General features: G+C 36.0%; 1 protein-coding gene and 1 long non-coding RNA gene across 3 annotated transcripts in view; one reads left to right on the plus strand and one right to left on the minus strand.

The window, feature by feature from the left end:
- LOC150101188 (uncharacterized) overlaps window positions 1–21,693 on the plus strand; it is a 320,189-nt gene extending 298,496 nt beyond the window's left edge. The window contains exon 5 of the long non-coding RNA XR_016549191.1: window positions 21,582–21,693. This is a non-coding gene — a long non-coding RNA (uncharacterized LOC150101188). The remainder of the gene's footprint in view (window positions 1–21,581) is intronic.
- The window catches only part of LOC150101189 (leucine-rich repeat protein soc-2 homolog), a 408,424-nt gene that overhangs the window by 216,472 nt on the left and 165,893 nt on the right, over window positions 1–26,059 (minus strand). For both annotated transcript variants that reach the window (XM_090402102.1, XM_090402101.1), the window contains one exon: window positions 11,125–11,160. In XM_090402102.1, coding sequence (XP_090258228.1) covers window positions 11,125–11,160 — 36 coding nt within the window. The remainder of the gene's footprint in view (window positions 1–11,124; window positions 11,161–26,059) is intronic.

Genomic DNA, 26,059 nt, shown 5'->3' on the forward strand with positions numbered 1-26,059 from the left:
TTATTAGAGCACCTCACGGCAATACTCGTAGTAGGGGTACAAGTTCTGTTCGCTACAAACTTGATATTAACTAGGTCTGGCTACTCACTGATGAGACCTCAATAAAGGTCGAAACCGGTCTGGGTAGTGACCTTCTCTCATAATGTGAATAAAAATACAGTTCCTAGGAGCTAAGTTCACATTATGGGCAAATATCAAGAATAGTGATCAGAACTCGCTCCACCTCTACCACGAGTTGCCCCAGCTTGCACTACCCTTTGGGATCAGTGCTGCAGTATCCAGGTATTTGCTTACGCTTGGAATTGCCGAACTTTATATATAGTTTTTACTATATTCGGCATGAAACTCTTTGAGTTTCTTATTCGGCTAAGAAACTATATGGGATGTAATATCCCTTAACTTAAACAAGTTATATGTCGCCGAATCGAAGCCTTTGGCTCTTCACATATCTAATATATCCCCATAATAATTACTGTCCCTCTACTTATTCAGTTCATTTGCTGATGCATATCATCCTTTGCATTCCCTAGCCTACAGCAACAACCAACTAAGTACTCTGTCCTGTTAGCTTCTATCTCACACCAGAAAGCCTCAAATGCACTGCTTTCCATCTTATTGACCTCCTGTACTCCTACTCTTTTAAGCCAATTTCTGACCAAGGATGATGATTATATCATCCTCAGTCAGCCACGTCTTGCTAATACCAATCATTTTTGCAGTAGAAACTAACCAAGCCTAAAACTCCTCCTCCTTGTTCCTATTGAGTGAGTTTAGCCAATCTCATACAGAAGTAGCAAAGATTTTTCTCCTGGAAACTCAGGTTTTTTTTACCCTGCATACAGACAAATCGGCCTTCAGAACACATGTAATAATAATACAATTTACAGACAAAAAATACTGTTGTTGGTGATGATAGGAAGTGGATGGCACTGATGATAGTAGTGTTGTAGTGGAGAACGTGAGATGTATTTAGCGAAGTAGATTGCTCTCTCACGATGAGTCCATGGACTCTCTGGAGGTGTCATGTAATAATAATAATCATATTTCTGGCATTAGTATACATAAATGGTATTATTCTCATGGGTCCATAACTACTTTACGCTTTGTACTCACAATCCCATTCCTATTTTCTATCCAAAGAACTAAAGTCAGTTTTCTGTCCAATCACACACTTATTTGCCTAATTGGTGCTTGCATGTGCTTTCACCTGCTTTCTCCTCAACAACTTTAGTTTCCTGCATTCTTCACATCAAATCCTACTCCAGTCAGCAACACACTTTTCTAAGCTCCTAACATCAAATCCATTCAAGTGTATGGATTGCTAATGTATATCATTCATATCATCCTTTGCATTCCCTGGCCTATAGCAGCCCTGCCTATAGGCCAGGACTGTTTCTCAAATTGTTTCTCTAAAAATGTTACACACAACCTTTAACGAAATATTAAATTTTATATATGCTATTATATCTAACTGCTGGCAGTTTATAGTATCGTAATAATGCAACACAATAATAATCTACAAAAGAATGCCATTATAATTCATATATTATTCAAACCAAATTTTTGATCGTTAACCCTAAGACCATTGTTTGTCTATCTATTCAAAGAGTTTTGTGCACCTATCTGGCTGCAATCAGTAAATGTCAAGATGGCAAGTAGTTCAGTATGATTTATGGTAAGCACAACTTTAGCTGCTGGTTCATATGTAGTGAAAACAGGCAGATATTTCAGATTAATATGAAATGCTGGCAATGCTCAGAAATTTACTTACATATAAGGTGATGAGAACTTCTTTGGAGATATGCCCTCCTGAATAGGTGATTGGATAGAAAAGAACCAATTTTTCAGCAATTTTATAATCCCAACCTAAACTCTTAAAAAGTTTTAAGGTTACATACAGGATAAACTATGATCAAAACTTACTTCTTCACTTAAGAGTTAAAACATAAAATTACTGACTGATGGATTTTTCACTCCAAGCTGCCATTCAAAATCTCCCCCATTCCATGGCATATCACAGCCAAGTAACTTGGTTTTTCAGAAACAATCTCATTAATTTTGTGTGTTATTCTGGAGGTTTGCTGGTATTGGGAGATGAAAAAAAAAAAACCTGCGTTTCTGAGAGAAAAAACCCTGCTGCCTCCATCCAAGACCAGCAAATTCACCTTGCAGTTTATTAAAGATTCTTTGCATCCAAGACAATATTCAAACCCAGGTCTTTCCAACTACAGGGTTCTATTATACTGATTGAACTATGGAAGCTCATGCCATTCAAATACTGTTGTTGGTGATGATGGGCAGTGGATGGCATTGATGATAGTAGTGTTGTAGTGGAGACAGCATTTTTGCTGTCTTAATTTTTTTTTTTTTCAATAAATATTTAAATTCAAAATACTGCCATTCTTTTGTGGAAACTCGTATAGCATTTTTGTAAACAAGCAAAAAACTTCAATACTTTTTATTGATCACATTTGTATAATAAAAAGTATTAAGAGAGACTTCCAGAGAGTCAGGAACTCATTGAGGGAGGCCGTACTATTCGTACCAGCTGTCATACCTGTTCTTCAATTTATTCGCGCTACATGCACACACAACATCCAATGGCAATCCATTCCAATCATGCAGTATTCTATGAGAAAAAAAATCTGCCCCTAATCCCCTTCTTGACAGCATTCATTCTCAATTTCCATGGATGCTCTTGTGTCCTTTCCCCACCTTCCATAAAATGAAAACGTCCATCTACTCAAGCTCTGTATAACCCTTTCAGAAATTTGTAAGTCTCAATCATATCACCCCTATTTCTCATGTTAACTGGTGACTGCGGTCCACAAGTTCTCTATATATCTTCATCTGTATCACACACAATCGTGATATAATTTGACACTCTCCCCACTTAATCAGAATCACCACGGAAACCATGAGACCAAACCTGCAAGCAATAGTCTAAGTGAGTCTTATCAAGGCCTCATAAAGAGGCAAAATGATTTCCTTACCTTTACATGTCAAGATTTGTTTCAGCATTGCCATTACTCTGAGTTGTGTTTACAATTTTTGCTATATGACCTTTGAATTTCAATTTTGTATCTACTAAAACTCCAAGATCCCTAGTCTCATCAGTTTTTTCAAGCTTAATCCCATCAAATATCATACAACATTGGACATCTAATCACACCAAAATGCATGACTTTATATTTATTAACATTCAAATGACAGCCATTTTCACATGTCCACAATTCTAACCTACTCAAATCATTCTGCAAGTACTGCATATCAGCAGCACTCCAGATTACCGTACCTATCTTTGCATCATCAGCAAATAGCTGTATGTCGCATCAAATTTTTCCCAATGTCATTAATGTACAGACCGAATGACAATTGACCAAGGACTGATCCTTGAGGCACACAACTGGTTACCTTGAATTTTGCAGATTCACCCCCCCCCATATACCAGTTTTTGTTATCTGTGAGTCAGCCATCCTCTTATCCATGCCAACAGTTCATAATCCAATCCCATATTCTACAATTTATGCAACAGTATTCCGTCAAAAGCCTTAGCAAAATACAAAAGTATCACGGTGTATCTATTCTCCTTGTCTAGCTCAGTGGTAAAATTATCTTTTTCAGATTATTTTGGAAGTAAAGAAATATACTACAGGCCATACCGCTTCCGAAGATATCTGGATATTAGTTTGCTGTTACTATGGCAACAATGTTTAGGGTAAAGTTGGTGGTCGTCGGAGACCACATGATAGATTAAAGATAATTCTAACATCGGCAAGTAAGAAAGTAGTAAAATAATTGTATACAAAGTACCACATGATGTGATAACGTAAAAAATTTAAGGAACTATTTTATGTGACGTAAGCCTATATAGAATGAATGGTAAGAAAAGCCAGAAATGTAGCTTATTCCGTTACTTCCAAAATAACCTGAAAGAATAGTATAGAATATGAGCAAGTTGCTAAAACATGACCTTCCCTTAGTAAACCAATGCTGTTCATTACAAAGTAGAGATTCTCTGTCAACTCATTTCTGAATGCGAGCCCTAATCAACTTTTCCAAAATCTTCACCATCACTATTGAGATACTGATTAGTCGATAGTTGGATGCACGGTCTTTGCACCACCCTTGTGCAATGGGATTACCACACATTCTTTCCACTCCTGTAGAATCTTCCCTGTTCTGAGACTTGAATTACTTAGCCTGTCAACAGAACAGTCAGTTCAGCTGAACACTCTTTCAAGATCCATGCTGATATCCTATTGCACAATTCTGATTCAGTTTGTGCAATAGCTCCAGTATTTCCTCCTCATTTACATGACTTTCCTTATATATTAGCAGTGAGTTCAATGTTGCATTCCCTTGACCAGGCTATATAATCCAAGTCTCGGAACAGGGAAGATTCCACAGGAGTGGAAAGAATGTGTGGTAATCCCATTGCACAAGAGTTGTGCAAAGACAGATGTATTCAACTATCGACCAATCACTATCTCGATAGTAGTGGTGAAGATTTTGGAAAAGTTGGTTATGGCTTGCATTCAGAAATGGGTTGACAGAGAATCTCTACTTTGTAATGAACAGCATTGGTTAACAAAGGGAAGGTCATGTTTTAGCAACTTGATAGCTTTTAGCAAAATGGCTGCTCATCAGTTTAATGATCACTTCTGCATCACTCTAATAGATAAGCTTAGGTGTTGGCGGTTATTCATGACTTTTTTTTTTTTTTTTTTTTTGAATGGTATTAACAACACCAAACTATTTTATAAACAGATGTTTTATTAACTTTCTTATATTTTGCTGAATTTCAAATCAGCATCATCAGGGCACAACACAACATGTATATGCGACAGTATGTAAGTCAAACAATACAATTGTAATGGACAAAAGATCTAGTCTATTTTGACATCCTCTAATGTTGTAGAGGAAAAAAAAAAATTGCCAAAAATTTGGGGGACTGTTATCATAAGAGCAACTCCCACATAGCTGTAATTGTTTCCCCCTACAACATTAGAGGGCACCAAAATAGGACTTTAGATCTTTTGTCCATTACAGGTATATTGTGTCCTGATGATGCTGATTTGAAATTCAGTGAAATATAAGCAAGTTAATAAAACATCTGCTTATAAAATAGTTTGGTGTTGTTAATATCTTTAAAAGTAAGTCACTTCTGCATCAGTCACCCACATACCATCTGCATTCAATAAGATTATTCTTTCAAATTCATTCTTTCTTTTACTTGCAGCATAATGATATAATTCTTTCAAGTTGTCTTTAATTTGCAGGGCAAGTTACTTTTCATACTTGGACTTAGCTTTCTGTACAACACTTGCAACTCTTCTGGCCTGCTGCTCATAATTATCGTAACTGACATCATCCTTATGCACACAATATTCCTTCCACATCATCTTTTTCTCACAAATTCCTTGCTTAATTAGATTGCACATCCATTTCACTCCTACCCTATTCTTTGAACTTCAGGGACATTTTGATAATATCAATATACTGTCAATATCCTTCCCATTCAAGATGCCATAGCAAAGAACCCAAAATACCCCTACAGGTAGTCACAATTTTCTGCTTTGTAGCTTAGTTTATGAATGTTCTGAATGGAACATTCATAAACTATGCCAACTTCCCAAATGAGTACTACATGATCACTGTCACCAACTGGAAGCATAAAGTTACATCTTTACGTGAAATCCCCTCTGACACTACAATCAAATCTAACACTTTTCGATGTAAATTTCCTTCCATCACATGTCATAGTGTGTAGTGTTCATGCAAGCTCCTGATAAGATAAGTAATAATTTTAGTTATCGTTGATAAAATTACTTAATACTGCGTAGTTTTGTTTGCCTTGCATATTTTAGTGCGTCTATTTGTGTGTTTTTGGTGTGTTATAACTTATTATTTGATAAAACACGTTGCAATAATTATGGCACCCGTACGAAGGAAAATGGCGGCCAGCAATGATGGTTCGCCATCTTTATCAAAGAACAGTAGTATAAAAGAAATGAGTCAGTGTACTAGCTGTGAAATGCACGCTTTGCGAAGTGCGGTCGGAGTGTGGATAGATGATAATAAAGGATTGAATGTGTGTAGAAAATGTAGGGAGAATGAGGAATTGAAGTGTATTTCGGATCGTGAGTGTGATAATTTTGTCAAACTTCAGAATGAAGAAAATAGCGATATGACAAGAAACGGCAAGGTTGTACATGAGAATTATGAGAGTGTGAATGTAGAAAGTGTGAATGATAGTATTAATGGTTTCTCAGAGAATAAAAAAGATGAGATAGATGCATTGAGTGAGATCGTGTTGTTGAATGGTGCAATAGAAAGGGCAAAACAGCAGCTAGAGTGCATGAACAAAAGTTAACTGAATGAACCAACCAGTAATAAAAGGTATGACAGGAAAAATAGGCATATGAATGTGAACATGAACAAAATGAAGGATAGAGTGCTGTATGGAGACTCGTTAGTACGAGGTGTGTTAGTAGAAGATTTGACAAAATCGTACCAACCTGGTGCGACCATAAAGGATGTAACTGGGTCCATTAGAGAGCAAAAGGAAAGGGTGAAAGAAATGATTGTTGTGGCAGGTACGAATGATTTGAAAGGAGATAAAATGGAAATGATAGAAGACCTGAATGAATTGTTTGAGGTAGCAAAAGAAAAGAGTGAGAGAGTTAGAATGATTAGTCTTTTGCCACGATATGACAGTGAAATGTTTAAAAGGAGGGCCATAATTGCGAATGACTTTATGCGTGGGTTATGTATGACGAGTGGTGTGGAATTTGTGGACGTGTGGAGTGAGTTTGATGGGCGGAAGGATCTATATAAGATGGATAGTCTGCATTTGAATGGTTATGGTGTAAGAAGACTTGAGAGAGTGTTGCTGAATGTAGTGGATGTGCAAATTCAGGGAAACTAGATTTGTTAAGGGGGGGGGGGAGTAGATATACAGTCCTTAGGGAGGCAGTTGAATGTAAGAATGAATATAATATGCCTGAGCAAATAAGGACAACAAACCAGAGTGGGATAGTTAATATAAGGCATCAAGGTAGGGTTGGGGCTAATGAGGGTCTTAAATTCATGTATACTAATACTAGAAGTATTAGGAACAAGAAGGAAGAGTTTTTGGCCATGGTTGGCACTTCCAGACCACAGGTTATTGGTATTAGTGAAACATGGCTGACTGTAGATGATATAGCTAGTGGGATTGAATGTGATGGGTATAGTGTGTTCAGGAATGACAGAGAGAATAAAATGGGGGGAGGAGTATTGTTGATGATAGCTGATGAGCTACAGCCAAGGAGAATAGAAGTTGAATTGCAGGATAGAGAAAAGAGCACATTTGAGGCCATTTGGTGTGAGATTGTGGCTAGCAGAACTAAATATACAATTGGGTGCTGCTATAGACCAGGTGATGGAAAAGATGGTGGTGACAGTATGCACAAGCAAATAGAAGAAATGAGTGGAAGGAGGGTGATTATTATGGGAGATTTCAACTATGGTCGCATTGATTGGAGTGAGGAGAGGACACACGGGAGGAAGGAATTGGATTTTATGCGGTTATTAAGGGATAACTATCTGCGACAGCACGTAATGGAAAATACTAGGGGTCAGAGAGTGCTTGACCTAGTAATTACATCTGAGGATTTGGCTGTAACAAATATGACCACATTGCCACCAATCGGTGAGAGTGATCATAGGGTCTTGACTTGGGAGGTGGCTAAAGGTGTAGAATTTTCAATTAAGACAGGGTACATGTGGAATTATCGGGCTGGAAAGTATGACAAGCTTAGGAGTTTGATTGGCTCAGTGCCATGGCATGTACAACTGCAAGGACTAGAAGTTGATAGTGCATGGGAGGTAGTTAAGAAGTGCTTGCATGAAGCAATGGCTGACTGTATACCTAGAGTCCGAATAATAAATCAAGTAGGGGTTAAATGGATGAATAACACCATTAAGCTTGAGCTGCAAAAAAAAAACAACTATGGAGGGAATTTAAGGAGAAAGGTGACCGGCAGGCACATGAACAGTATAAAGCGCAGGCCAGAAGGGTGACGAGTGTGGTAAGAAAAGCAAAAAAGGATTACGAAAGAACATTGGCCATGCAGGCTAAAGAGAATCCTAAACAGTTTTTTAGATATGTAGCAAGTAAAAGGAAAAATGTACATGGCAGAATGATTTTAAAGAATGCCGATGGTAGGGAGGTAACTGAATCAGTTGAGATAGCTGAGTTACTGAGTGAGCACTTTGCAAGAATATATCATCCAGGTGGTGACATTGCAGAAACGAATAAACCAGTAGATTATACGGGAATTGTGGTGAACGAAGTGGAGGTGAGTAGTCTATTGCATAACCTCAATGTCAATACATCTGTGGGATTGGATGGTATACCAGCTCGTGTGGTACGAGAAACAGCTAAAGAATTGTCAGTACTCTTGACCATTTTGTTTAATTTGAGTCTCGGGTCTGGGTTAGTCCTGAGCGGGTGGAAGGAGGGAAAAATAGTTCCACTGCATAAAGGTGGTTCCAAGACGGCTGTTGTAAATTACCGACCGATTAGCATATCAGGAATCATTGTCAAGGTCTTAGAGAAATTAGTCAAGAAAAGAATACAGGATTGGATAGATGAAAATGGGATATTGTATGGGGGACAACATGGTTTTGTGAAGGGTAGATCATGCCTCAGTAACTTGCTCACATTTTATAACACAGTGACGGCTGAACTGGATAGGGGTAATGGGTTTACAGTGATACTACTGGACCTTGCCAAGGCCTTTGACAGGATACCACATGGAACCCTAATCAGTAAACTGGAGCAGATGGGGATAGATATAGTGTTGGTAAGATGGATAGGAGGGTGGTTGAAGGAGAGATACCAGAGAGTGGTTTATTCAGGAGTGGAGTCAAAAAGACGGCCTGTGACTAGTGGAGTGCCGCAGGGCTCTGTTCTTGGACCACTGCTTTTCAATTTGTTCATCAATGATATTGGAAAGGATTTGAGAGGAAGTGTTCACTTGTTTGCTGATGATGCAAAGTTGGGTAGAGCAATTGTGAGTGCACAGGATGTCAAAATTTTACAGGATGATTTGAATAGTTTGGAGGACTGGGCTAGGAAAAATGGATGTCAGTTTAATGTGGCAAAGTGTAAGGTTATGCACTTTGGGGTGAAAAGAACAGCAGCAGTATATCGCATTGGTGGAACCTTACTCCAGGAGATTGATGAGGCCAGGGATTTGGGAGTGCTGGTGGATAGGGAGTTGAAGTTTAGGGGGCACATTGCAAAAGTGACTAAAACAGCTCACCAAATCACTTGGCTTATGAAAAATACTTTAACATGCAAAGACAAACAAGTTGTTGTTCCTCTGTATCGAGCCTTGATAAGACCCCATCTGGACTTCTGTGCCCAGTTATGGGCACCAGGGTTTCTTCGTGATGGGGAGGAAGTGGAGAGGGTCCAGAGACGAGTGACCAAGATGATAGCAGGTCTGTGGAATGAACCTTATGAGAATAGATTGAGGATTTGTGGGTTGCAGAAATTGGACGATAGGCGAAGGAGGGGTGATATGATTGAGACATTCAAATTACTGAAGAGTTTTTATAAGATTGATCCAGAAGATATTTTTGAAAATATGACTGGTGGTGGGAGGACTAGGGGCCATTCATGGAAGCTGGGCAAGAGCGTAGTTGACAAGGGTGTTAGAGCTAGGTTTTTTACTTGGAGAGTGGTGAATGAGTGGAATAAACTTCCAGAGTCTGTTGTGGGTGCTACGACCATGAATGAGTTCAAAGCAAGATATGATAGATACTGTGTGAATGCTGAATAGTTGTTCCAGACATGATGTTAGGGCCTCCCTCGATGAGTCTGTCGACTCCTTGGAGTTTCCCGGAACAATAATAATAATAATAAAAAAAAATAATAATAATGTTGCTTGAGAAAGTTGTATTGCAATAACTCAATAAATTTAGTTCATTCTTCTCATGAGATTTCATAGCTATCCCAATCAATGTTTGGATAACTAAAGTCTCCCATTATGATTACTGTTTTCACATCTATCGTATTTATTTGTTGATTCGTTTCTTCGTCACTAGCAACCAATCCACCAGGTCTGTAACAACACTCCACTGTGTATTTAATCTTGTTAGACTCCATCTCACACCAGATGGCGTCAAACTCACTGCCTCATGAAAAACTGTTACTAGTATTGCAGTCATGGGTCTCAACTCTAACTGAATTCAAGACATTTGATAATATTAGCAGCATGTCCCACCTCTCATATTTTGTCTATCCTTCCTAAAAATACTGTACTCTTTGCACTCAATATCAGTTAGTATGTTTGCTTCTGATAGCTGTCTCACTAATGCCTACAACATGAGGTCCCAATACATTAACCAAGGCAGCAAACTCTTCTCCTTTGTTTCTGATACTCCTAGATTATACAGACATAATAAATTACCTGCATGCTCTTTTTCATACACGTGTGTGGTCTACATGACACAGTTGGACAACTTGCAGATCCCTGTTTTTATCTAGTTCCAATTTTGCAGACATCGTTGCACGTGCTTAATAGGTCTGTCAAACGAACACAGAATCATTCTCTCTTCAAACTGATTTCCATAATAATAACCATTCTCATCATTAATACAGTTACCTACATTGTCTCTCTTACACAGATTCTCATGATTCCTCCCATCAGAATTCAGTATCGCTGACTCTGTGTGATATCAATTAATAATTTTTGAAGACTCCTGATGCCAAACGAATTCATGTGTAGGCCATCCCTCTTATACAAATCCAATCTTACTTCAAACTCTCACTCCACACATCCAAAAACTTGCATTCATTTCTTCTACACAGCTTAGGCACTGAATCATTGGCCACCATAGCTCTTCTTCTTTATTCATTTTTATCATAGAGATAATATACTTACTATTTTCACTTTCACTTCTTCAAATAACCCAGTCATGTCCGAACCTATCTCTAGTTAAGTTGTTAGTGCCTACTACAATTATGATCTTGTTTACTTTACTTTTGTTTTGAATTGCTTGCATTATATTTTTAATTTAAATTAACAAGAGGAATAAATAAAATAGCAAGTGAGAGAGAGAACTTACTTTTAAGGAGGTAGATGCGCTCTCATCTAAACATCTCTATAAAAGATATTAAAATGTATTATTTAGTAATTTTTTTATAAATAAAGTCTAATGCTAAGTAAAAACCATAATTCAGTAAATAAGGAACACAAGTTCCTAAAAATACTTCAGTACTTTAGTGTGCAAAGGCAAACTATAAAGCAATAAAAATATACAGCATTCCTCAAAGTGAACTACTGTCTTTACATGTTGAAAATTTATTTATCACTAGGTTGGACTATAATATAATAGATTTAGTTTAATCCTTTATCCCAGTGAAAGCAAACAAAGTTTACGCCTGAAAATATCTTCAGGATTATATTATACTGTCTTTACAACACAGAAAAGGAACCCAATTAAAGTTCAGTTATACTCATATCTTCCCTGATGACACTACAGTCCTTGTAAAGAAACACTTAGTATAACTGAACTTCATGTGCAACTCTTGAACAGAATGCACTTAACTCTGTCAATGCTTAAATCTATATTATCACTGTAACACACAATTCACTTCATCTCTGGGGAAAAAGCAGCCTGCCATCCCAGAACACTATTTTGACAAAACCTTGTTGAGATGATGGTCAGGAGCAGTAATTATTCTATTCAGGGACACAGTGATTTCTTGGAATTCATAGTTAATTCCAAGAAATCACTTGAAAAGCCCATGAAATCCTCAATCAGCCACAAATCTGCTCTATACCAAACAAAACCCATTATTTGAAAGCCTTAGTACCTTTTCATGAAGCACAATATAAATAAATAAAATGAAACAAAAATCCTAAAACATCTTTTCATTCTTCTGCAAGGGAGTAAGTGATACTATTTAACTTTTTTGGAAAATCGACAGGTAGTTGCCAGTCTATACTATTCAACACTGGTGCAGCTCTTCACTGTATACAGATAAATGAAACAATATCCCAAATCATAATTAGTACTTATCTGTAATTTTAGTGGGTCCCCTATATGGATTATAATCCATATTTAGTGATAATTATCACTAAAAATTACTTTGGAGAAAGAAGAAAAAACAAACAAACTTGCAGCTTGTTAACATTAGCTTTAAAGACCTGCAGCTTATACTGTTTAGAAAATACATAAGAGGAGGCTGTATCAAAGAAGAACAGCAGCAAATTTTGCTCCCTCTTTGTTCATTTTTCTTCTATGAGTATGGAGTTGAACTGCAAAGGGTATAAGTAGCCATTATATGTATGTAAAATGATTTACAGGAGACCAAAGTATTCTGCTGTCTTCTAAATTCTGATGAACAGTGATTTTTTTCTTTAAGCAAATCCAACTCACAAAAGGTTGAAAGCATAACATACATTTTAGTATTATCAGCACACTAAGGATCATACTATCTGCAAACATCTCTAGAAACCACAGACCTAAAGATTTTCACAAACATTCATGCCACAGTAAGATCTGAACCCATGGCCTGTTGGTTGTTGAGCAGACAGCATTTCCCTTATCACTGATAGAGTGGAATGGTATGTGTATATCATATCTATCATTTAGCATATAAAAAGTTGGAAATTAAAAAAATTAAACAACAATGAAGGCACATGGAGAATGGAATCTTTCCTTGTATGCATGAAACAACCAGGTAAAAGCAATGCCATTAGTATAAGTGATAATTGAAAGGAAAAGGAGAGTATGTTCAGGAGTCACATAGAAGAACTAGAAAACAGCACAGAGAATTGTTGCTTGCAATAAACTGGTTCTGAAGTGCTATGAACAGAACTGCTAACATGGAGCAAAGGAAACAGAAGGGCAAAAGAAGAGTCATCAACCTCTGGAAATGAGCCAGAGGAAGGTTAACTAAAAAATTTATCATTACAGTTGAATATGATGGTAGACTTAGTGAATGGAATTGGCAAAGCCTCAAATAAAATAAAATATAAATAATAATAATAATAATAATAGAGGGTGGCTGATGGACAGATATCAAAGAGTAGTGTATGGAGGAGTGAGTCCAGGAGAAGGCATGTAACTAGTGGTGTACCTCAGGGCTCTGTTGTTTAATTTGTACATTAATGATATTGGAAATAATTTGACAGGAAATATCCACTTGTTTGCTGATGATTCAAAATTGGGAAGAGTGATAGTCAATTCAAATGATGTAGATATCTAGCAGGATGATTTAAATATGCTAACAGTATGGGTAAAGGTAAATGGTATCAGTTTAACATGGCTAAGCATAAGGTGCACTTCAAGAGGGTGAGATCACATGTTGTATACTATATTCATGGAATTGAGCTGAAAGAAGTTCATGACACAAGGAACTTGGAGGGTTATTGTGGACAGAAAACTTAAGTTTAGAGGACATACTACAAAGGTGGCCAAAACAGCACATCAAATCATATGGTTGTTGAAGAACACACTGAAAAGCAGGGATAGAGAAGCTATTGTTACATTTTATAAGGTATTAATAAGGCTACATCTGGATTATTGGACACAGAAGATCTAGAGGCAAGTGACAAAGATTGTTGCATGTCTGTAGAATGTTTCCTATGAGGAAAGATAGGTCTATATGCTCTAAAAACTAGCTGATAGGCATAAGAGAGAAGATATGATAAACACACAAATTACACAGGCCTGTGATGGAAAAGTTGTCTGAGAAGTAATAATTGATTCTTATAGATTTTTAGACTGAGTTCAGAAAAAATAGTAAAAAAATTCCATCACCCACCAATTTTACCCAATTTCTAATTTTATCGTGTTTATTAGTAGTATTTGGATTTAAATTCAGCGCATTGGTATTTATTTTCATTCTCCTTTATTAACAGCTAATTAGTTGTTTAAGTGCTTTTTTGAAATGCCTTTTTATGGTAAATAAAAAAATTTCCATGAAACTTCTCATTCTTAAGACAGGAGAGGGAGGAATGCAGATAAAAGTGCAGGTGGCTACTTTGAATCTGATTTGCTGAGGTAATGGATGACTTTGCTGTGTGACAACAGTAAAGTCATCCATTATCTCGCAATCACACAAGAAAATGTGTCACAGACACATTTTCTTGTGCGATTCTTTAGTTAAACTTTAGTCGTTGACTACTAAGGTTATCATATTTCTCAACATAAAAAAAAAAAAAATCCCTCCCCCCTTTTTCACACAGACGCATGGTCTCTGCAATATGTATATTCTACAAATATTTCCATGGGAAATGCTCATCTGAAATGTCAATAATTCCTCCGCTCAGTATTAAACTCATTGGAACACGTACAGCTGCTACTGTACGTGTTCCAATGACCTAGAAACAAATAGAACAAGTTTCTTTTCCTCTTCCTTCATCCCTGCAACTACTGCACTGTGGAACAGTCTCCCACCTGCTGTGTTTCCCAAGGAATACAATTTAAAGTCATTCAAATCAAATGTAAACAAGTTCCTCCTTTCCCAACCCACCACCCATCCTCCTGTGTATGGCTCAACATTATAAAAAATAAAATAAAAAAATCTAAGAAGAAAGATTTTCTTCCTTACTTTTCAGAGGAAGGTGATTTAATTTACTGTAGCGATATTCCCAGACTGATAAGCAAATTCAACATAAAATATGAAGTCATTGATTGGAAGAGGTTGTTTATCAATTCCTCAAAAAGAAACTTCAAAGCTATGCTTCCATACTACCAGCAGCACATTCATTGCATTTGAAAGAACGATACAAAAATTTAGCCTTCATTCTCAGCAAACTTAAGTATAATGATCATGGATGGACAGTTTGTGGTGATCTTAAAATCATATCTGTGATTTTGGGATAACAAAGAGGATACATCAAATACCCGTGCTTTTTGTGCGAGTGGGACAGCCGAGATCGAGAGCAACATTGGATCAAGTAGGAATGGCCAGAAAGAGTCGCATTAGAACCTGGAAGTAAAAATGCGTTACACGAAACTTTGGTTGCTTGGGAAAAAATCCTTTTACCCCCGCTTCACATAAAGCTGGGATTGATGAAGCAATTTGTCAAGGCTTTGTCGAAAGAAGGAGAGTGTTTTAAATACATCTGTGCAAAATTTCTGGGATTATCTACAGCAAAATTGAAATAAGGTATTTTTATAGATCTGGATATCAGAAAACTTATGAAGGATAAACTGTTTGAAGAAAAAATGGCAACTGTTGAAAAAGAAGCATGGAAAGCTTTGAAAGAGGTGGTGACCAAATTTTTTAGAAATCACAAGGACCCCCAACTATAAAATGATTGTGGAAGACATGCTACAGAAATTCAAGGATTTGGATGCTCCATGAGCTTAAAAGTGCACTTTCTCAACTCTCATTTAGACTACTTTCCTGAGAATCTGGGAACTGCCGGCCAAGAGCAGGGAGAGCGATTCCACAAGACATCAAGGAGATGGAAAGAAGGTATCAGGGCAAGTGGAATATCAACATGATGGTGGACTATTGCTGGATATTGCACAGGGATGACCCGGAAAAGAATTTCACAGAAAAATCAAAAAGGAGCTTTGAAGGAAAAAGACACCACAACAAAATATAAAGTATGTACAAAGATTAATCTTTAATTACTTTAATTTAAAAAATTTTAATTAAATAATCCAATGCTTTCATTCCAAAAATGTTTACAGAAAATTTTAAATACTGTTATTTTACTTAATATAATGCGTTTTTAAAGCTATTTTATTGTAATATTGAGATTCATTTTGTGAAAAATCCTTATGTGATAGAGAAAAATGTTAGTAGATATTTGAAATCAGTGGTCAAAAATAAATCAGAAACAGTTAATAGTTTCCAGACAACTTTTCATGACTTGAATTTGGCAGGCCTGTTATTAAAGGGGTTTTATAGGATTGATATTGATCAGTTTTTTCTGTACAGTGCAGGAAGGGAAATAAAGGGGTCATCTCTAGAATTTGTGTAAGAATATAGTTAACAAGATTGTTATGACTACATTTTTTGCTTGGAGGATGGTGAAAGTGTGGAATGCATTGCCAGAGATGGTTGCAAGTGTTGTGTCTGTGAATGAGTTTAAGGAGAAGCATGATAAGTATTGTATGAATAATGGTTAGTGTGTCAATGTAGGGTCTCCCACAATGAGTCTTCTGACTCTATGGAGACACCGTTATAATAATAAGGAAGGAGTTGATGCAAATAAGATATACAAGGTCTAACAATTAAGTAATTAGAGCAAATTTATTATGGATCATACTGCAATATTAGATCAATAACACTGATGAGATATTTATTTCTGTCGTGTTCATTTCTGAATTTCAGTCAGCAGTAAAGTATGGTAAGAAGTCAATCAACTGAATAAATAATTTATATGGATTAAGAGAAAAACTAGCTATATACAAGATAGTGTTCATACTAATTTTAACTATGGATCCGAGAGTTGGGTTAGTAGTACGTATCATAATACCCCCCACCCACAAGGCTGTATGTTAGGAATTTATTATGATGAACTATCATAAGCAGTATATGATGGAAGTAACCCAAGGATTTAGGACATTGCATTTGGGTTTTTTGAGTTAGGAAATTGACTGTTATGTTGGAGGCTTAATGGAATGTATACAGCACTCAGAAAAGATTAAAACTGATTTTAATACTTTCAATATTTCATCTCAGTTACTGACATCTTCAGGGATTATGAAAAACTAATGTAACATACACTCAAATACAACACAATACTAAGCTAACCACATGGGTGACTTGCCAATAGAGGATGCACCACCTATCCCGGTGGTGCACCCCTCTATGGGCGATTGTACGTGGCCTAAAATGGGTGGGCATAGAGGGCGCACCACCTAGATAAGACTTAAAGAGTCACCGACGTGATTAGCTTAGTATTGCGGTTTATTTGAGTGTATGTTACATTAGTTTTTTGTAATCCCTGAAGATGTCTCAGTGACTGAGATGAATCTTTGAAGTATTAAAATCAGTTTTAATCCTTTCCAAAAGCTGTATACATTCCATTAAGCCTCCAACATGATATCCTCACATCACTTAAGCTTCGACATGTTTGAGTTATCTTACATTAGCTACTAAGATGGCACTTTTTAGAAGTGTCTTATTGTTTTAATTACTGTTCTATAATCCTGTACCTATGACACTTAGGCAAAAATTTCACATTAAATAAGTTTTTATGCTACTAGTCTTCTTCCATTTTTATATTTATTATCATTATGCCAACTTACAGTATCCCATCAGTGAAACAAATCTCACAGCATGTGGTTGTAAATGATGTGTCAACATTGTCAATGGTTAGTGAGAGTGATCACAAGAATGGATCAGGAATAGCTTTGCATTTATTCATAATAAAATTTCATTATGAATGAATTTCATTTCATAAAATTTCATTTTATTATGGATTTTATTCATAATAAAATTAATAATAAAATTTGCTTTTATTCATAATCAGGCAGTGTTTTATTATAAACAAAAATATTATCTGGCTTGGGCAGTATCTTGGTAACTGTGGTAACAACTGCAAAATTGATTCCTACATTGAAAAAATAATAAAAAATAAAAAACAAACAAGCAATTTTATTAGCAAAACTAAGGATATGATTGCAGAATACAAGCAAACCCAAACTTACAATTATAATGTATTCTTGATTGTGTTTTTAAGTTGAATTTCTTTCTTTCATAAGACACATTGTTACATATGTTAATGCATTTCTGAAATAAATTACCTTAACACAAAGGACTGTAAAAATGCATACTTTGAAAATTAATTTATTCTAAAAAATTTTATTGCAAGAATACATAATTTGAAAGTATTTTTTTTTTTTTTATACTTTATACATTTGTTTGTAGCAGACCAACTCTCTTAACACCTTTGTAGTATAGAAAAAGTGCATGTTAAATTCCCTCCTGATTTCTGATCTTGAACTCAAATTATTAAACAGTGTTCCATTTCTTCAATGACACTCGATTTTTCAGAAATAACCACAGACTGAATAGAGAGAGATGGAATTGTGAATATAATCACATTTTTTTTTGTTTATATTTTAAAATTGGTCTTAGAACCATTGACATCCCAAACCATGAACACAGCCACCCAAATCAAGAAATTAACTATTTTTCAGAACGTCTACGTCTGTTTTAGTTTCTGTTGAAATCAAGCAACTTTTTTTTTTGCCACTTTTAGCACTTACATTCACTGCATCCACATATTTTCCATATTTCAAGATTTAAAAAAAAGAGAGAGAGATCAGTAATACACACACAAAAAACATTAACATGTGAAATATTGTTCAACTGAAGAATATTTGACAAATATTAGCAACAAAGGGGAAGAAATTACTCAACAAAACATTTTCCATTGTGCATCATAAAATCTCTGTGAACTTTATGCACCATAAAACGTTCATTAAGTGCAGGGTTCTGTGTTCATTAAATAAAGTGAGGTTGCAATGAACCCCTACTTACAAAGTTTGTAAGTAGGGATTCATCTGTACATGGATATGATCAAATCTGCACATGGTAAATTTAACAAACTACCAGAGATAAAATTTCATTACTGCAAGAATGTAATTTCTACTTCATATACAGATTAAGGTTGGGGAAGTATTTGGGCATTGCTTTACAGCCTCTTCTTCCTATTTTGAAATCAAATATATAACCAGAATGATATCTAGCAATAGGCTCATCATTCTCACCACCTTACTGATTTATAACTAGGAATTTTGACATGGTAATCCAGAGGAGGAGTATTCAATAAATCCAAGAAATGAATTATTGATATGTTGATAATTTGGCATGCTTCAGCAGAAGAAGATATAGCATGCATATAGCTGTTTTATACTTTGTATTGATGTTCAATATTATCAGAGACTGATTCACGAAGTCACCTTGCAGCGATAAGTAAAATAAGGTGAAGTGCAATTGCATATCACACTTAGAAGAATGACATATCCCTTTGACTGGAAAGACCTGTAATCAAATACCATCAAATTAAATCCAGTTTAAGTAAGGTCTTTTCAAATGAAGAGTTCATCAGCCTCAAATAAGATATAAAGTTTTAACTACCAGAATACATTATGGAAAATTATGGAGACGACTACCATGTTTGAGTAAAACTTTAGTTTAATATAAGCCAAAATCAACACTCACTCCCGAAAATTCTGATTTTTATCTAATCAAAAAAACACCATGTAACTAAGAGGCACAATGCAGTCAACTCATTGCCATAATTAATCTGAAACAATAACAGTTCAAATAAAAAGTAAAAAAAAAAAAAAAAAAATCTTAAACCAGTGCAGTCTGTGCTATACTATACTCCTTTCTCATGTTAATGCTGTCAAATCCATCTGGGTGTAGTCCCCAAAATAGGAAATCCAAACAGCACGATTACCGTAATATTTTAAGTGATTTCCACTCACTGTTCCAGTGAGTGGAAGTCACAACATTTGTTTACAACAAATGTAAACTAAAGTACGATAGTATGTTAGATAGGCTAAGATTTTGTTAATTTTTTACATAATCCAGAAACCTTGCTCTAGAGATCAAATATGGAACTTTTTCAAGCCACTTTAGGTTCTTTATATTGCCTCTACCCACAAAAGGTTATTTGTAAACCTACAGTACATTTTGTACTGTGTGTGGACTAAGGAGTCTCCCCCACCTTATTTTTTTTATTTTTTTTTATCAAATTTGTATTTTTCATTTATTTGTTACATAATCCAGAAACCCTGCTATAGAGACCAAACATTGGACTTTTTTAAGCCACTTCAGGCCTCCAATAAGCAGGGAAGTGGTCTCACACTTGGTGATGACATATTTTCCCCACCCCTAAAGACAATCACAAATATCCATGCCCATGATGGGATTTGAACCCACAGCCTTTTGGTTGGAGAGTGGGTATGCTAACCACTCAGCGAACCATGTCGGCAAAATCCAATAAGTGGATTACTCAGCCTCATGCTGAGTAATGAGATTCATGTTAAACATCCTGTTGGCTGAAGAGCAGGTACAGGAACCACTCTGCCATCTAGGATGGCATATATTCACAAAGAAAAACAACCAACAGTTTAAGATAAAAAAAATAAAAACAAAAAGTCTTAGGTTAAAACCCCAGTAAAAAATATAACAGACCTTAAGAGGAATAAAGCTCTGTGGGATCAGAGGCTATGCTCACATACACAACTTTCTGTTCCTTCAACTTGTCATATAAGTTTGCAAAATGCAAAATAATCACTATACGTGAATCTCTCTTGTTCAGCAGATTTATCATTATCCCAAAATGCAAATCATGAAATCCTAAGCAAGGTCTGCATTTGTAAATCAATGTGACTTCAAACCTAAGAGTCCTGTTCTCACTGATCTCACACTTTTACTCTGGTTCTAACTCTTCCAATACTCTTAACTGCAAATAAATACTAGCATTTAATTACACATCTGTCCTAGCACAATGTTTTGCTTGCTGAAACTTCTTTGGGTCCTTTTCCAATTCAAATACTCCTAAAAAAAATAAAAGTTAAGAGCACAGATAGCTCCTTAGTACATTCCTTAAAAATATAATAAGCAGTAACATAATTATGTTACTAAAACTTAATGTTAATAAAACTGTATAGTTTTATTAACATTAAGCCTGCTCAACATCTCATTCACCCCCAGTTCCTCTAGGCAGCTCTTAACTTCCAGTGTCATGCATAAAATCTTTTAAGTCATAGTCATAGCTGGCCTGGCGTATCTGCTCTCCAGCCAAGGGGCTGCGAGTTTGAATCCCGCCTAGGGCATGGATGTTTGTGATCGTCTTTCACCTTTATACGTTCATTCATACAAATATGTATACACTCTAGCAAGATGGACTAAGCCACCATGGGAGAAGTAGACCCAATTCTCCAGCAATGGGAGAAGTCCTGTAGTGGGTGAAAATACAGGCTGATCATCATGGAGTACAAGTGTTTATTAAAAAAACTACATCTTCTTTAGTGGCTAATTTATCACCCAAAGTGTAAACATTTCTTTAGATTCTGCTTTACTCAACTTGCCAATCTCTTCTCTTATATTATGTATTCTCTTTTTTTTTTTTTGCAATGCTCGTCTCTTTTTGAGCCTGCACCTTCTCCATATACATGTGGTCAGTATCAGACATCTTACTTTTCTACAATTGTTTCCACAGTGTTAGCTTGTTTTCACTATTCATCCATTTCCTGCTACCATATAATACTCTGATAATTCTCTTAACATGCTGTTGTACTGCATACTATGAATAATGATGAAACTGATCTAGAAATGTAGAACAAAATTAAGAAAATTTTAACAGACTGCTGAAAATATCCTCAAAATGTCTAAACGAAGTAGCCAATATTAACTTCCCATTACAAATATTTGAATAAGAAAATAATTAAAATCTACTGAAATTAAAAAAGAACAATTATAGAACTTGGAAACAATCTAGCATAGAAAACAAGTGATTTTATTAAAAGTTTCTGTCAGCAAAAAAATTAAAGAACAACAACACCTGCTAATGCCTTTTATTCCTTTATAGGAGTAGGCAAGACCGTTTAAGTCCATCTAACTCTTGGAGACTGAGGGAGCAATTCAAACACCAGCAGTAGCCAGAGATGGCTGGCCCAAGACTATCACTAACTATAAAGAGCATCCAGTGAAGAGACATCTGATAAGTGCTGCCATCTTGTGGTCCCTAATCCTAACACTATGTATTTCTTGTCTGAGAGAGAGAGAGCATGGGTTCTTCAGTCAATTTTCTTGAGTTTACAGGATGAAAAATCTGAGTTTCTGGAAGAAAAAACCCGCTTGCCTGTGCCAGAGATAGAATAACTCAGGAACCAGTCAAAAAAAGGCTTATTAAAATGTTCTTCTAGTCAAAGACTAGAATTTAACCTAGGTCTTCCTTCGGGCAGTTAAATGCCGTGGAGTGCAATGCCACTTCCACTGAGTCACACAGGCTCAAAATTTAACAACATGCTAATAAAAAAAAAAATTAAAAGATTTTATTAAAAGACCAAACTAAATGAATATTTATTCTAATAGATAAAAAAACAGATGTACAGCACTGCAATAATTATAGAACAATTACGTTTGTCCTATGTCAGTAAAACTCATATATTATGAATGAATACTTAAATGAACAAGTAGGTTTCATTTAATTGTATTCCCTTTTCAATTTGAAAAGGGAATACAAGATCATACTGTAAATATATGAGATATGTTGAAAAATCCGATGAATCCGATGAAAAAAATTGAATAAAGGATGAATCTTTTTTCTGTACTGATTATACAAAAGCTTTTAAACATGTAAAGTGCATAAGTGGAGAAAGATGCATACAAAATGATGGGTCGCACACGCAAATGCAACATTATACACTTTTTACAAGCATAAGTGCATCAATGCTGTATTAATTTTTTTATAAAATCTTTATGGAGAAAACTTTATTAGGAAATCAATGAAGAGTTATAGGTTCTAGTTGTTGGGGAACATTTTGTGAGGAAGTCTGTTCTAGAGAACAGAGACAGATGGAATGAAAGAGGAAGAATAGAAGCATGTACAGTGGGATCTGAAATTGGAATGTAAAAGAATGCTGAGCAGTTGCTGCTTGTGTTTTAACAGTCACTGAGAGAAGTATCAATGACAAGCAGGATTCAGCACAGCATTAAGAATTTTTAGGGAGGTCCTTGGTGCACTGCCTAAACATTTGTTCTAAGAGTAGGTTTGAGATTTGTAGAGTTAGTAAATGGGTTGAAAAAGAAGTAGCACCTTCAAAAACGAAAAGATGCCAAGTTTTGTACTGTAATAGGAATTTAGAATAAAATGAAATGTTGGGAGAGTGAAGAGGATTATCTGCTATTCTAGATGGCAGTATTAGATTATCTGCATTGGATAACTGCTTACAACAATACTTCTACATCTCTTCAAGCTTGATCAGTGAAACTAGAAAAGGGAAGTCCATAAGGGTTATGAACACTGAAATCACTTAGGAAGATTACTTTACTGATTAAGTGGTTAGACTGCCCACAGTTAATCACAATGACAGAAAGTCGAAGGGGTCAGAGTGATTTTTAGAATTTGAAGTGAAGTAGAGACAGCAGATGAATGTGAACGTGGAAAGGATGCCCTAAGCCAGAGAAGATAAAAAAGAATAAAGAGAGAATTCTAGATATGGCATTCTCGAGCATGAGATATTAGATCATGCAAAAGCTCAAGTGCTATACTTACTGCACTTGAGGAAATTACTGAGGAAATTAGAGTGTAGCTTAGACAAATGAGACATAGTTGTTGCTGGGGTTTATATTTGAATTTCCACGTCTTCACATCCATAAGCAGTAATACACTTCATTTATGTTCATGTTATGCTGCAAATGTTAGTGAAGTAAATGTGGAAATGATTTTTCTTGGGGGGGGGGGGATTTTAACTGCAGTGATAACACCATTGTTTATTATTCTGTTCATGGATTTTGGTGATTAAATGAAAGAAAGTAAGAGACATGTAGAAAGAAAAAACTCTTAGAATATGCTGCCATTTGGACAACATCCAACTCCTTGTCATACATGCTCTCAACAATGTTCCCAAACCATTACTTTGACTCTCCTCTGGGAATGATACGGCAGAGTAAGTGATTGCAGGATTACACCAGCTGGATAAGAGGCCTCTGGATGCATTATCATGAAACGGATGTATCCATTTAAGTGTAACCACAGTTCGTCACTGAAGAAAACGTGCAGTTCGCGAACTCCATTTTCTTCAACACGTGATCAAAACTACCTAGAGTACATGACACGTTTTTCCTTATTCAGTGGCTTCAATTCCTGAACTGAGTGAACATAGTATGGACAATTTGGTCATGTCTACTACTCTGGCAGCTGGCTTGCAGAGCCACTTTACTGCTGTAGCATTCTCGGTATATATGGTATTTCCCTGAGGTATCACTTACACTGCATGAGAAAGGCTGAGTGGGTAGAAACTGGAACCCCTGTGCTGGAAATCAAAGATATTATTACTATTATTATTATTCATGACACCTCCAAGGAGTCCGAAGACTCATCGCAAGAGGACACCCACTATACAAATGTCTCCACCACTACACCAAACCTACTACCAATCATCTCCATCAACAGCATCTACCGCCCACCACCACCACAACTAGTATTTTTGTCTGTAAATTGCATGTGTTCTGAAGGGCCAATTTGTCTGTATGCAGGATGAAAAACCCGAGTTTCCGGGAGAAAAAACCCTGCTACCTCCGTATGAGATCGGCTAACTCACTTTCGACTGAAAAAGTCCACATAAAGATTCCTCCCGTCACGACAAGAATCGAACTTAGGCCTATTCCAATCGAAGGACACAATGTACCATCATTCTTCCAATTGCACTATGGAGGCACTTATTATTAGCTACTTCAGACTTCCAATAAGCAAGGTACTACACTAGGGCAAAGATCATCTACTATATGGTGGATCAAGTTTATACTTCTTCCAACTAAGAAGATATCACTTTCAAATGAGACTTCTTGATGAGTTTGTCAGTCAGTAAGTCAGTTTTGTGAAAACAGTATATACCACAATAATAAGATGAGTGATTAAATGGAAGAAAGTAAGGGAGAGGGTTTTTTTCTTTTTCTTTTTTTTCCCCAGTTCACATGCCTATTAATGGTCCTGTGAATAATGTCACAAATCCTCAGCCTTGAAGAAAGTGATAATACAATTGTACACTGCTTGTTTTACCATGCACCACTAACTATAATTCCAAGTTAACTATGAAAGCTTTCCATATTACCAACTGCGGTTCAACGGTTATCCATTTTTACTGCTTGATAAAGTTAGAAGTTTGGTCACTTCTATCCAAATGCGAGGCTTAACATCTTATTTTCATTAATCTCATATGATAATATAATAAAGAGTATAATATATAACAATGATTAAAATTGATACAGAAGCATCCAGTTACAATACTGCAGTTTTTGCAGCTTCAAACTTCCATTTATTCAAAAATCCTCACTGATATTCTATGGAATACTGTGAAAAGATTGGAAAATCATTTAAGTTGGTGTGCATTCTTTATTTGTTTTTGTTCATTTTTCAATTATATTTGACATTATTTGATGCAATGTGTTTTTGCTTAATGTTAAATTATCTTTCACCAATGTTTTCATAGTATCCTATAGATATCAGTGACCATTTCTCTCCCAGTTTGTGATGGATAACAGATTGGTCAGATGGATAGATATAGAGCAGACAGTATCCCATAAAAGACTAATGGTACAGGCACCTTACTATGTAACTTATTTGTAAATTGACACTTAATGTGGATTGGCATGCAATATTCTGTGGAGTGAAGCTAATGTTAAGCTGTGCCATTTGTAAACTATCAAGACTATTCCTTCAGGATAGTTTAGATAGACATTTGGCTGGGGTAAGGAATAGATTTGCCGTTTAATGTTTACAGGCACAATACTGCACTTTAAAGTAAAGAGGTGCAGAGCTATTGTTATTTTGAATAAATATCACCTCGTACATCCAAATATATGATATCAGTGTATTATGTCTGCATTCTTCTGGCCATGCAAGATGAAATCTTGAGTTTTCAGGAGGAAAACTCTGCTGCCACTGTACTGAGACCAGCTAACTCCTGTTCAGCGGGTGCATCATAAGAACTATACAGTGCATTGCTCCTATAAGAAGAAAGTGGTTGTCCCAGTGCTTCTTCCAATTATAGAGTAATTGGTATGTTGCAGCCTTTAACTGGAAAAGGCCTAAGTTTACAATTCTCATCATGATGGGAAGAATCGTAACATGGGTTTTTTCAGTTGCAGGTGAGTTAGCCAATCTCATGGAGATAGCAGGGTTTTTCTCCCAGAAAAAAACTCTGGTTTTTCATCCAGCTTACAGACAAATTGGGTTTCAGAACACATGCAATTTACAGACAAAAAATACTAGTAGTGGTGGGCAGTTAATGGCATTGGTGGAGATGATGTACTGGCAGTTCAGTGTAATTGGTGGATTAAGTG

This window comes from Typopeltis vanoorti, chromosome 12 (genome assembly GCF_054136105.1).
Source record: "Typopeltis vanoorti isolate ZY-2024b chromosome 12, IOZ_Tvanoo_1.0, whole genome shotgun sequence".
In the NCBI taxonomy this organism is placed as follows: Eukaryota; Metazoa; Arthropoda; class Arachnida; order Uropygi; family Thelyphonidae; genus Typopeltis; species Typopeltis vanoorti.